The 13078-nt window shown below is 38.0% G+C and overlaps 1 protein-coding gene across 3 annotated transcripts in view; it reads right to left on the reverse strand.

Moving 5' to 3' along the window:
* Window positions 1-13078, reverse strand: part of FBXO11 (F-box protein 11) — a 72530-nt gene that overhangs the window by 19864 nt on the left and 39588 nt on the right. For 2 of the 3 annotated variants that reach the window (XM_027696492.1, XM_027696494.1), the window contains exons 4-9: window positions 10643-10787; window positions 9236-9365; window positions 8084-8167; window positions 7861-7993; window positions 2669-2775; window positions 2467-2578 (exon numbers count right to left, since the gene is read on the reverse strand). In XM_027696492.1, the coding sequence (XP_027552293.1) occupies window positions 2467-2578; window positions 2669-2775; window positions 7861-7993; window positions 8084-8167; window positions 9236-9365; window positions 10643-10787 (711 nt within the window). The remainder of the gene's footprint in view (window positions 1-2466; window positions 2579-2668; window positions 2776-7860; window positions 7994-8083; window positions 8168-9235; window positions 9366-10642; window positions 10788-13078) is intronic. The other variant, XM_027696493.1, reaches the window with a different exon arrangement.

The raw sequence follows: 13078 nt of genomic DNA on the forward strand, positions 1-13078 counted from the left end.
TCACTGCCAAAACTCCCTTTGTTCCCCAAATTAAGACACAACCACGGTCTCTTCTAAAGACAGATGTATCTTGTCTTGTTTATCAAGTTTTTTGTGGGGGTAAGGTGGTATTTTGATGGGGTGTTTGTATTTTGTGGGGAAGTCCCCACAGTTTACTTCAGTTCCTAATTCCCTACTTACATTAGCTGCTAATAACTTCTCCTTTCTTGTATTTCATAATTGCTTTCACTCCCCTTCCCTCTACCTCTTTTGGCGTCACCAAGGAGTGATGGATTTTTAGGAACCCAGTCTGATGTTCTAAAAGCATACCTCTATCACATTTTGCTGCTTTAAATGAAAGCAATCCTTATTCTCACTCACTTCACTGGACTGAAGTATTCATTGTGTGAAACTGGTCCTTTTGCAGTACCAAGCACATGTAGTACTGGTTTAGGCTTTATTTTGTTTACTCAAAATATAATGATTGCACACACTTATGCAATATTTAAAATAAAAAGGCACATTGCCATCCACTATTACTTTTATCCATCAAGGTGAGGACTAACACAGATTTCTTCCACAATGGATGAAATAGAACCTCTAGACTCAGGATCTTGCCATTTAAACTTTAAATAAAGATGCTCTGGACTGGCAGCAGGAGACCTCCAGCTAAAATCCCTTGCACTTATACAGCTCGTATCTCTACATATTACATACATTAAGACCTTTACATATGACATAAAGTAGAAATATGCTTTAATGCAATTAGGAGATCTGCAGAAAGGATATCAAACGTGCTAGGAAAGATTTTGAGTGCTTATGGATCAGTATTTCAGAGATGTCAATGATTTGGAAACAGTAAATGCCTTTTCTGGCAGACTGCCATTCTTTCTCCCTTTTTACACACACTCAATACTTCCTGAATAGGTTATAGAAAAGCTTGGTAGGATTTAAAAGTCAATAAAATTTAATAATCAATAAGTGATGATAGTACAGCCTTCACACAGGCTCCAAAATTGACCAGAAATTTCAACTTTGGAGAAAAGAAGCAACAATTCAATACAGCAAACATTTGGAAACCCAGAGTCTTGAAGGGGGCAAAAGTCCGAAATCCTCAGAAAATCTTTCATAATGAAAAGTGTTCATAAAAATGATCAAATATTAATTTTAATAAAGAACTTTCACCAAAATATCAAGACCTACCAGCATATCTGTAAGCACGTTTCAATATGAAGTCATGCATCTCTTCAAACTACTTTTATAACCATGTGGTTCAAGAAACTAATCTAATTCATTTGTTGTCAAGGTCCCCAATATTGGTATAAGAAGTTCCAGAACAAATTTTCTTCATATACTTCAATTTCCCAGTATTTAGCATTAACACTGAAATACTAAGAGCAGTTCCTGTCCTTTGTTACTCTCTTGCTATTTTTAACACTTCCATATATTTGCTGATATTCCTTCAATAAAACAGATGATGATGACCAAGGGTAGTGTTTTATATCCTGAAATCTCCAAGAAAGAGCCCATCTTTCTCCAGAAGGCACAGACAAGGAATCCTTCTACCTTGCAGTATTCCTGCAGAATCCCTGCAGTATTCTCTCCTTCACAGGTTGTACCAGAAAAGTGTAGTTTTTCTGTCTAGTTTGAAGATCTTTTTTCCTTGCCTTTACGTTGAGCTGAGCAACCTCTGTGCACAGCCTGCTGCACAGATCCATGCCCTTTCACTAGCTGAACTTGCTGATTTAAGTTCATACTGCCATTTCCATGCCAAGACTCAGTATCTTAATTCTCCCAAACCACTTCTTTCTGACACTCCAACTTCATTTATCAGGTTGTGTTCAAACACGTCTTGTGTCTAGTGATTACAAACTGTTGTGTCTTCCTGCCAATGACTAAACTGCCATCCAGTTTCTCACTTCAACAGACTCCGACCAGTTCTTCCCCAAATCTCAACTACCAATGTTTCCCAAATCAGGTGGTATAAATTCCTTATTGTCTCTGATGGTGAAATGAGTTTGTCTTTCAACACTTCTGCCTGTATAGCCAGGTACTCATACTCTATGTCGAATCATTCCACTCAAGATCAAAGTGAACTGAACTTAGCATTTACATCTCGTGACTGTTCAATGCCATCAATCCCAGTAGTGAATATCACAACAAACCTCATGTACACGTCCCATGTGTACCCCCTTCAAATGCCCCCTCCTGCCAGCTACAATTAAAAATACCAAAACCAGGTAAGTTTACATAAACTGTCACTTTTCAGGTTTTAAACCAATTGCCCAGAGTCTAAACAGATTCAAACAGAAGACCAAGTATACATTATCACAAAGGTTTTGGACACAAAGAAGTCACTAATAGTGCCATTTCAAGGCAAGTAAGGCTTGCAGACATGTATTAAACACCTGCATCAGAAAGTGAAATATGCCAACAGTGATCATACTCAATTTGTGCATTTCTTCAAACAATAAAAAGCCCACTAACCTGTACAAGTACTTCGAATAATACAGTGATCTATAATTGGACTGCAGTTCACGGTAATCTCTAAGCAGTGGTGAGCATTGTGGTGCTGAGCAGATTTGTCATCAGGGTTGAACTGAAAAAAGGAAGAAAACACAGAAATGTTACATTTAATTGCTCAGGTCTTAAAACTTTTAAAAGAGCTGCTGAAGTTTGAGATTCTTACCCTGATTGTCATATATCCAACATAGGCATCTTCAGAACCCTCCATAAAAACGAAGGTGGAATCTCTAGTGTTTTCTATTATAACTTTATCTGCTACTTTTCCAGGTGCTGTAAAGAAAACAATTCGTAAGTCTTAGTTTATGCCACAGAAAAAAAAATCCTCAAAGGACTTAGAGAATTCTGTTCAAAGCAACAAAGGAAAATTAACGCTATTGTTGGCACATAAACAGCCTTCATGTAAGAAGAATCTTAAACAAGGAAGTTTCAAAGACAATGAAGAAACTGGTCTTTAACTAAGACAATCTGGCATGAATTTACTATGCAGTACCATGAGAAAAACCTTCTCTTGTACAGAGCTAGTTTTTGACTACTACTTATGATGAACTGAATTAGCAGTTTAAGCATGGATACTAGGCTAGAGGCTGTACCAAGCACAATTTATTTTGGTATTCTAAACCCTTTTATTAAAGCTAAAAACATATATTCCATCACTATTTTGAACCACTATTTAGTAGTCTGCTCACGACCTACAAGTGACCTCTCCCCATACTTCTCAAATGTAGGATTCAGAGTTTTGAACTGACATCCTCATTATTCTTCCGGGGGAAAAAAAAATCTTATTAAACTGGATTGAACTACACTACTGCAAGTATGTACAGAAGGTTTCAGGCTGGTTCATTTGCAAGAAGCCATAATGTGCCATTTGATCTCCTGTGCTACCAGAGAGGCTCTGCTTGATTCTTTATCCTCAATCCAAAGGCAGGCGATGTTTACATTGGGATGGCAAGAGCCGGCAGAGGGAGCACGAGTTAACAACAAGCTTGCACTGGAATCAATTCAATGACGCTCATTCACAAGCAAGATCGTTCATCCGATTCAAACCTGCACATTAACTATGCAAGTTAGAAGCAGCCTTCCTCAATGCATAAAATATAAAGTTTCACATTCTATAGCAGGTAACTTATCTGAGAGCAATTTCAAATCATTCCCCACTCCAGACCAGGTATTTGCCCTAAAGTCTGTATTTTATTGAAGAGGCTACGCACAGGATTTCTCATGAGCAGATCCTTTTCTGCTGTCTGTTGACACTAGTACAGACAAGTGGTATGTCCTGTTCTTTATCTCTCTGGCAGAAAGGTGGCAGTCAGAATGGAGCAACATTTATATCATTATCCAGCTTGTTCTCACTATCTAAAAGCCTGATCTCCGCTTTCATTAATGCAGAGCTGCAAATATTTTAAGGTAGTCTAGCTCTTCTTCATACCACTATTCACTTAGTACTACGTAACTAAAAGAGGCTTTGATGAGGAGTTCTGTCATCATACAAAACATCTTTCTGTGGCTTGATAACATTTCTATATATTCACCATGGTGCAAATGCACTGGTATACACAAGTGTATTTCAGTATATGAAAAAGAACAGCACCACAGTATTGCAGGTGAACCAAAACTAGAAAATAGAGGCCCTAACAGGATATAAGAGCCATAAATCAATATCAGAATTGTGTTCTCTTTTAAGGTGGCACAGAAAAATTGCACTTTACACTGGATGCTCTGAAACACAATAAAACAGAGATTTGTGGAATTGTGCTTGTAGGTGTTTGGAATGCACTTGGATCATGTTCTCTACAGGTATTTCCTTCCTCTCAGCACACGAGTTACTTCATAGGTCTCTGAGTCTGGGAGGTCCCAGAATGCCTATCATGGAACATGCCAGTCAGTAAGACCACTGCACTGAGATCCCCCCTGGGAAAAGGCTGAAGACTTCCTTGAGCATTGGTTTCCTTCTAAATGCACCAATGAAATTCTCTGCAATATCCTACTGAATCTTCGCAAAATCATCATTCACAGAAGTATCTCTATTTCAGCTTTTGGCTTAGACCATTTTAGAAAAAATGAACCAGTACAAGAATCGGAAAAGGAAGAGGAGGACTACTAATTTTGTAAGCAAAACACAGATCCCAAGAAGTCTATTTGCTGAAATCTAAGGGAGTTGTGTTCCATGGGATCAGAATTCATACTCAGCTTAAGGACCAAGATGGATCATTTAGAAATAATGTAACAGAAAGCCTACAATAAGGGACTGCCTAAAGAATTATAAATTAACTGGATGTTGCCTCATAATTCTTTAATTCCTCAAAAGGAATAAAACAATTTCAATTTTCAGTGCATTAAAAGACAATCCACTACATTCTGCAGGAAATAATTGTAACCCTGTTCAACTTTACCAGGCAAAAAATAGATACCCTTTTAGATCTTGCAGTCTGCAAAATCTGCAGCAAAGAACACAGCTCTAAACTAGTCCAAAATACAACTTTCAAAATTCAAAGATGCAGAATGGGTATTTAAAGAAGAGCTCAAGCATGTGAAAGTACTCTCACACTCTAAATTAAAAAAATATTAAATTACGATAGTCTTACCATTTTAGATTTTTCCACCCTTACAATCACAATAATAATTCTCATTGTTTTTACTAATGTGTTTCTTGATTGAAAAATCCCATGATAATCCCTTTTTACTTACTTGCACATTATTTAAGCCAAATAAAAATAAAAGAGACACAAAAAAAAGAAAGCTGTAGCTCCTAAAACATAGAAAACCACACACATTTAGTGAAAATTCTCATATTGGGACACATATCTGTACAACTGCTGAAATTTAGTCTATTGAGAGACTTTGTGTCTTGAGTGTGATGAGCACTCCATGGACATTCCTGCATTGAACACACATTCCCTCTCCAACTCTGGAAAATAAATTCTTTTAAGAAATTCATAGGTATTTCTGTCCACTGAACCAGATGCAACAATTTCCTTTCAGAATCTCTACTCTTGTTCCTTACTTGACAGTTCAGATAAGTCCAGTACTAACAATACCTCCAAAGGCTTCCTTCTGAACTAACTCCTTCCCCTGGATTTAAGGGAAGAAATAAATAACCCCAAAATTAAACAGAACAACAAACCTAGAATACCAGGCACTATTCTGTAAGAACATTTTGCTTATGTGTGAAAGCAGAAGCTCCTTGTGAGCTCAAGGTATATTAAGCTGCCTTTCTAATAATGTTGTGCTTCTTCAGAAGTCAGCAGAAGAAATATTAAAGAAATTTGAGTAGAACTGCAGAGAGATTTGGTGCTGCCTTAATCCTACCATTCTGAAAAGCATGCCAGACTGAACAGAGAAGAGGTAGTTCTCCAAGGCTTAGTGGTTCACTTTAATTTGTTTTCTTTTCCAGACAAAAGAAAATTGACTCTCTCTACAATGTCACTCACCATACAGTGGAGAAAGTCTGAGGAAGTGAAGTCAGCAGTGCCAAAAACTGAAATATAAATACATCCAGCATTTCTGGATTCCTCTTGGAGGTTTTGTTCCCCAAGATAGCTATTCTGTTACAAAAATACACAATGCAGATCCCTGGCTTTTAAAGGACTGTAGTTAAGATAACTGTTTTTCTGAAAAACTTAGGTTAATTCCAGTGGAAGGGAAAGCAGAGGACTTTTCAAAACCTAAAAGGAGCCAGAGAACATGCAGAAGTCTAACCATATATCAAAGATGTCATTTCAAGTGTCATGAAGTAACTGAGAAGTTTTGTATCTTAGGACAGTGCTGATCCAGTTTCTTCTGGATTTTAAACACTTCATGAATACAACTTGCCCTATTTGTACTGGCATCTATTACTGTCATCCCCCATCTGAAACAGAAGCCAGGGGCGTTCTGTTATTTGTCTGCAGCCACGTCTCCATTAGCAAGCACTGCAGCCTAACAACAGTGGTACTACAAAGTGAAATAGTGCTGAGGATCAGACATCCACACCACCCACGTTGCAGGACAGGGAGGGTAGAAAAGACTGACTTTGGACTAGTCCTGTCCTGGTCTCTCTGACTGAAAGTACACTGGCTACTAGAGTGCAGGAAGAGTATTCCAGGAACACATCTCTTAAATTAGTCTCATCCAAAAGGAATCCACTTAGTGCTCCAAAACCTCTCCACAACATAAACCAAAGCACTGTAAGTAGGGATGTTCAGAATGTTGGCTTCAGATACGTAGCCATGAACTGACAAACTAACATACTAACACAGCCACATCTTGTGGATCTGGGGGGACAAGTTTTAGGAGTAACACTGGAACAATCTGACTGCATTGCTCAAAACCATTCTCACTGCCAAGTCTGCAAAACCCAGGCAAGAAGTGCCAGAACTCAACAACAAAACAGTTGGTATGGAGAACAGATAAATACCTAAAAAGAGGGACTTTTCAAAACAAAAAAAACCAAACCCAAACTACACACACACACACACACACACACACAAAACACACCCCACCAAAACAACTACAAACCCCTAACCTAACAAGCAATCAAAAAACCCCACAACCCAGAAAATCCAACCAACCAAGCCAATGCCGATAGGCAGCATCTCAGAAAAAGCAAACAGCTGGCAATTCACTCCTGAGTCACCAGAGGAGCAAGAGGTCTGAGACCCCTTAACCAATATCTCTACCAGACATGAATACAGTCTCAGTTTCCACCAGTTATCATGCCACTAGGAATTAGCATGGTTACAGTAGTGACAGGAAAAGCAAACAGCTCCACAAGTACCACAACTTGCAGCCAGTTGTATTATCTTATATTATAGATTATATTACATCTTATATTAACCTTATCCTTGTCTTTCCTAATCTGAAAGTCTTATTTGCTTGTCCATAAAGGTTCTCCTTTAGAGGAACAGTTGGGAGATGAACAGAGAAAACCTCTAGTCTTAGAATCTTTCTGTTGGATGCTCTCATTTCCTTCCTCGAGATGGAATTACGATGAAGAAAATGGGACAGATACTAATTTGGGCTTGCTCCCACTGCTGGTTTCTACTCTGGAGATGGGATATATATATGTACAAATTTCATAAGAACCACCTGAAAACTTCAGCTGCAGTCATATAACTGAATATACTTTCTGAAAAATTCAATTTTTTTCTCCCAATAAAATAAAAAGATAAGTCGTTCCAAGAACTAATAAGCAGACAATGGTACTTCAGTTTGAAGCATCAGCTACTTCTTAGTGATACTTGTACAAAAAATACATATTTACTAGGCTGATGAAGAAAGACGGGCATTTATAGTAGATATTTAATACATCAAAGTATTTTTGTAATTAATGTAGTAATTAACATAACTTTGCGACAATGATGCTCTCAGTTTACATACCTGCACCGATCATGGTGATTGGAGATTCTATATATATCCATTCATCAGTATATATTCCAGAGTGAACAAAGATAAGTCCATCAAAATGAGCTTCTTGAACTCCACCAAGAGCATCCTCAATAGTATCATAATACTAGAAGGAAAGGGACAAGTTTAGAGAAATGTCCATTTCCATTTAAATACAGATATATAAACACTCTTAAGAACTGCTTTAGATACATACCAGCATATTTTCTCTTCCTTTGTATCTTGCAGGATTACTGTAGAAGTGTTCAGCAAAACCTGGCTTTACATGTGCTCCTTTGTACTGAAACAAGGAAAAAAGTCTGTGATAAGTTTGCAGACAGGTGGGTCTGAATGCATGGACAAGAGATCTACTAATCCTGTAATTAACCAGCCACTTGCCAATATCAGTTTGTTCCAAGAAGTAAGGACCACATACTGAGCTCCCATACTAGGCACACGATTCAAAATGGCAACAATCAAAAATGGTCTGAGCCTAAGGGAATGATCAACTAAACCTACTTACAGTAGGCCAACCTGCTTACACAGCCAGGAGCCTTGAAACCAGCTGAGAGCTTCAAACACCTTATGCACTCCACAGCCACTGTTTTTACTTCCATATCTTGATTCTCCAGCAGCTTGCCACAAAACAAACTGCCTTTATATGGTGAGGATAAGAGAACCCTATACCTTCACTTGTGATGGAATAAACAAAGAAGCCAAGTCAAGCATTTGTCCTTAACAAGCTTCTGAATTTCATTAACCAATGACACGCAGCATTGTTCGATTCACTCACCCTGATATTTCTCTTACTAATGTTTTTCAAATATCATGCCCAGCCATTCTTACAATACCTCCGGAATTTTGGACTAGAGGTTCAATCACACGCCCTAAAGATAACTTGTTGAGCTGCAGTCACTGTGAATCACTAAGCCTGAAGTGGTATTACCAATATACTGTTTGGTTTACTAGAGGAAGATGCACACAAATCTGGTAACCAGCACACACACTGGGTTAGTAATATACAACAACAACAACGTATTTGCAGTTTATTTGCGAGCCACAGACCATGACAATCTTTTTCACAGAATTTCAGTGATGCAAAACACAAAGAAAACCCAAGACAGAAGAGCTGGATGCTTATGCACTTTACAATGTTGTGTCTCCCTAAAGTGTGCCTCAAAACAGGAAATAACTTCAGATTTCCCCCTACTGTGTAACACCAGAGGATCTCTCTCCACCTCCTCAGTCACATCACCTTATTTAAAGTCTAAACTCAAGTGAATCACTATTGTCAGCTCCATTTCACAAGCCGGGTTTTTTACTTTTATAAACATCTGTAAATTGGAACACAAACAAATACTACTCTTACCAGTTGCTGGAAGCTTTCTTTCCAGGGATTTGGATGTTCATATTCTTCTGGATTAATCTGATAAAATTTACCAGGTTCAGGATGCATCATGGGACGAGTGTACTCAAATACTTCCATATACAATCTTTTCCTGAGCAGAAGTGTCAAGCAAAAGAGAAAATTAATGCATTTCTGATTACTCTTTCATTTTCACATAACACCAAAAATTAAAACCCATTTTTTTTCTGGGATTTGCCAGTCTGACAGCAAATTTTACCAAGATCAGTACCCACCAATTAGACACTTCCAAAACCATTTTTCTGTTGTACTGACTTTTGTGTTTTTCTAAGAAAAATTTTGATGTGTTTCATGATTCAAGTGATAAAGTTCTCAACGTGCAATTCTCATGAAGAAATTCAAGCGGTTAGTTACAGTGTTTGTGGAATCAGAGTCTAATTGCATATTAACTACAGCATTGCCTTAACACCTACAAAAGCTAGTAGCACGAGAATAACAAACTTAAGACCAAGTGTGCCACCACCTCTTCCTCACCTTGCCAAAAAAAGACTGAAAAATGCATTCACAGAGAACAAATGATGCACTGTATTCCAAAAAGAGTTCATCAGTGAACAAATTACAGTGGTTTAAAAAGAAGAAAATGGCACACAGCAGTTGGATTCTTTTGATTAGTGCCAGAATGCAAATAATTGCAGTGTCTGAGCCTGCTGATATTAAGCCCAGACTTACAGGATGCCACTGAATCTCAGAAGCTGTAATTCATCTGACGAGACATCCCCAAAGCTGTCTTTAGGACAGAAAGAAAAAGGGGGCATTTTTGTGATGTTATTTTATTCTTTTTCTTTTAGTCTTTATTTTTAAAAAAGCAGCCTAAGAAACATGTTATTTTTCCCTTATAAACAATTACAAATTTAGATCCTTTTTATTCAAACTCTCAATAACCCAGGGGAAGGGTGGATTCAAATGGGGAAAAACAGCCCCAACACCCAACCATTAAACAAAACAAACAAAAATCAAATCAAATGAAACAAACAAACAAAAAATTTAAGTAACACTAGACAAAGCTTGCATCTAACATTAAGAAATGTTTTGTTCCTTTTGCATCACAATCCCCACTGCAGCCTGCAAAGGGTTAAAGAGGGAAGAAGAAATGGCTACTGAAGGGATTGATTTTTTTAAAACATTGTTTAACTAGTATCTACACTACTAGAGAATCAAGTTTTACTGTTTAATACATACAATCAGACATTCATAAGTAACAAATACTGCTTAACTAAAGCAGACATATTAAAATACAATTGGTTTTAATTCAACTAATTGTAACCAACATTTCAATTTTTCTATTGTACTGGCATCTTGAGCAGCACATCTAGTATTTCTGAAGATAACGAGGAATAGCTTTTCACTTACCACAAAATTGGATCATTAGCCAGCTCACTGAAGCGTTTACACACACAGGCTGCTCTACAGAGATCCTGCTCCAGCAGGTAGGAGAAGATCTTTAGAACCACTTCATCTGGCAACTTCTCCTGAAGATACTGTTCTGCAGGTGCTGCTATTAAACAGTAATCAATATAAGATTACAGACATATTTAGCCACCTCAAATTCTGACTGAAGTAGATTACCAACTTGTCACTTGAAAGATTTCCATTTAAAATGCCAATTATCTCAAAGCAGCCTTCCTTTTTTTTTTTTAAGCATGTTTCTTCTAAATCTGAAGGCAAAAAATCCAGAAGTTACAGATTTCAAGTCCTCTTTCCAAACATTTTAGTTCACCTTTTCTACTGGAGGAATCATTCTGTATATGACTGCAGATGTTAAGTAAGCTACTGTGCATGTTCCAGATATACTAGCTTTTCACTGCTATTAGCTTCATTGTGATTCTATTAACCCACATTATCCATACGATAATAATAATGCAGTCCCAAAGCCAAAATCTCTGCAAAATGCTTTCAAATACGAAAGAATTTACTCAGAAATAGTCACTGTCTGGAAAAACTACTAGTAAAACTTCCTTGGTCTCCCACAATGAAGACATTAGGAAAAGAGGACACCTGGGATGTGGGAAACCAATAGCCTGCAGTAAATCCAAAGTCTCCTCTTCCACTTACTCCTCTTTATGCTTTTTTTTTTTCTTTTCAAATCAAAAATCTAAACCAGAAGAAGTGTTAGTCTTGCCAGCTGTATTGCTACAGGGAGGCTGGAGAAAGTGGCATTCCCATGTCATTGTGTGGAGACATGAGTGCACTTTATTAAACTCCTGCTCTTTGGGCACACGGGCACTCCACATACACCAGTTCCTTTGGGAAACCCCCACCCGTATTTGTGTTCTCACAAGACCCTTCTGTGGCAGGTATCCTCAAGGCAGGTGAGTTCTGCTTGCACAGGTCACTGGCTTGGTCAACACCTTTAAGATCCTTTCTATGATCCTAAAGGCAGAGCCATACAGAACAGCTGCCAAAGTTTAGAGGATTTGTATGCAAGGCATTAAAAGCTCTCATCTGCTAAATTCATAGCACAATTACATCCATGTAATGCTCCTTGCATCATTTATTTTCTCCTAGAACATCTGAATCCAAGGAGCAACACGATTGTGATTTTGGCTACTACAAAAAGACTACTGATGTGAGCTTAAGAAAGATAACTTACTAAATGGGAGGGAACAACATTCTGAAAAACAGTATCCCTGTGAGATTTCACCAAAAAAAAAAGCAGCATCCCAGGACTTCCCTGGGAAAAGCTGCACAAATAAATACATTATTTCCAGCCATAGGAAAGAAAAAAGGAACTGCAAGGATCAGAACTGTGGCTTTATGAAGATGCTGAACTGTGGTCTGTAGACCACATCACCAGAACCTGTGTAGTATGAGAGAACCAATTAGAGCTGTTTTTACAGAGTGTCATGCATACAGTCTCCAGTCACACCAAGTAATAGAAATTCTAAAATATTACTGAGTTTGCAGTGTCTTTCCCTGAACCTGTTCCTTGTTGCACCACTGTATGAATGTTCCCTCAGTGACTCCCAAATACTGATTTCCTCCAAGATGCCAGAAGGGCATTTATGCAGTTGACAGCTGCTCACAGCAGTATCACAGCTAACATTAAGTATAAGCTACAGGTAGACGGCACTTCAATCCAACAAAAATCTATGCTGTACCAAAGTGGGAAGTGTCACCATTCCACATGCCCACAACTATTTGCTCCCACAGTATCCCCATCCTCCTACAAACTATTTTTTTATAATCAGATCCTTGTTGTAGTTCATTGCAAGCTACAGAAGTGCTACTATGGAACAAAAGGAAGGAGACAGGGATGAACATCCAGAAGTTGGCCAAAGCAGTTCTCTTCAGCAATGGTATTATTAATCTCAGATTACAAAATTATTTTTATTCAAAAAACAAAGCAAAAAAAGCCTTATCAGCCAGGCTAAAGCAAGTAAGTCAGTAAAACTTATGAAATGCAAGTAGTCTGGAACAGCCTTATGCTCAAGAGGCACTTGGGGAGCCTAAAGTCTGGAAATCAGAACAGCAGCCCATAAGGGGAATACAGGTGGGCATCACCAAAGAATGTCACATGCACAATCAATGCTGGTTTTTAAAAAGGTCCCTTTCCACTGGAGATATAAAGGTTCTTTCCTATGTCAAACAGGCAGGAGCAGTTAATTCTACAGTTCTAATTACTCTGGAAATGCATCACAGGATAATTGGACATTGCTTCTGAATTCATCTTTTTGTGGTAGCTTTCCAGTTAGATGTAGAGATAGTCTTCTACTGTCTTATTGAAAGCTGAAATGTGATATTGCGAATGCAAGGCAGTAAATCCTTCCAAGTCTTCCATGACCTGTC

This window comes from Neopelma chrysocephalum, unplaced genomic scaffold (assembly GCF_003984885.1).
Source record: "Neopelma chrysocephalum unplaced genomic scaffold, ASM398488v2 Primary Assembly neopelma1_108, whole genome shotgun sequence".
Classification (NCBI taxonomy): Eukaryota; Metazoa; Chordata; class Aves; order Passeriformes; family Pipridae; genus Neopelma; species Neopelma chrysocephalum.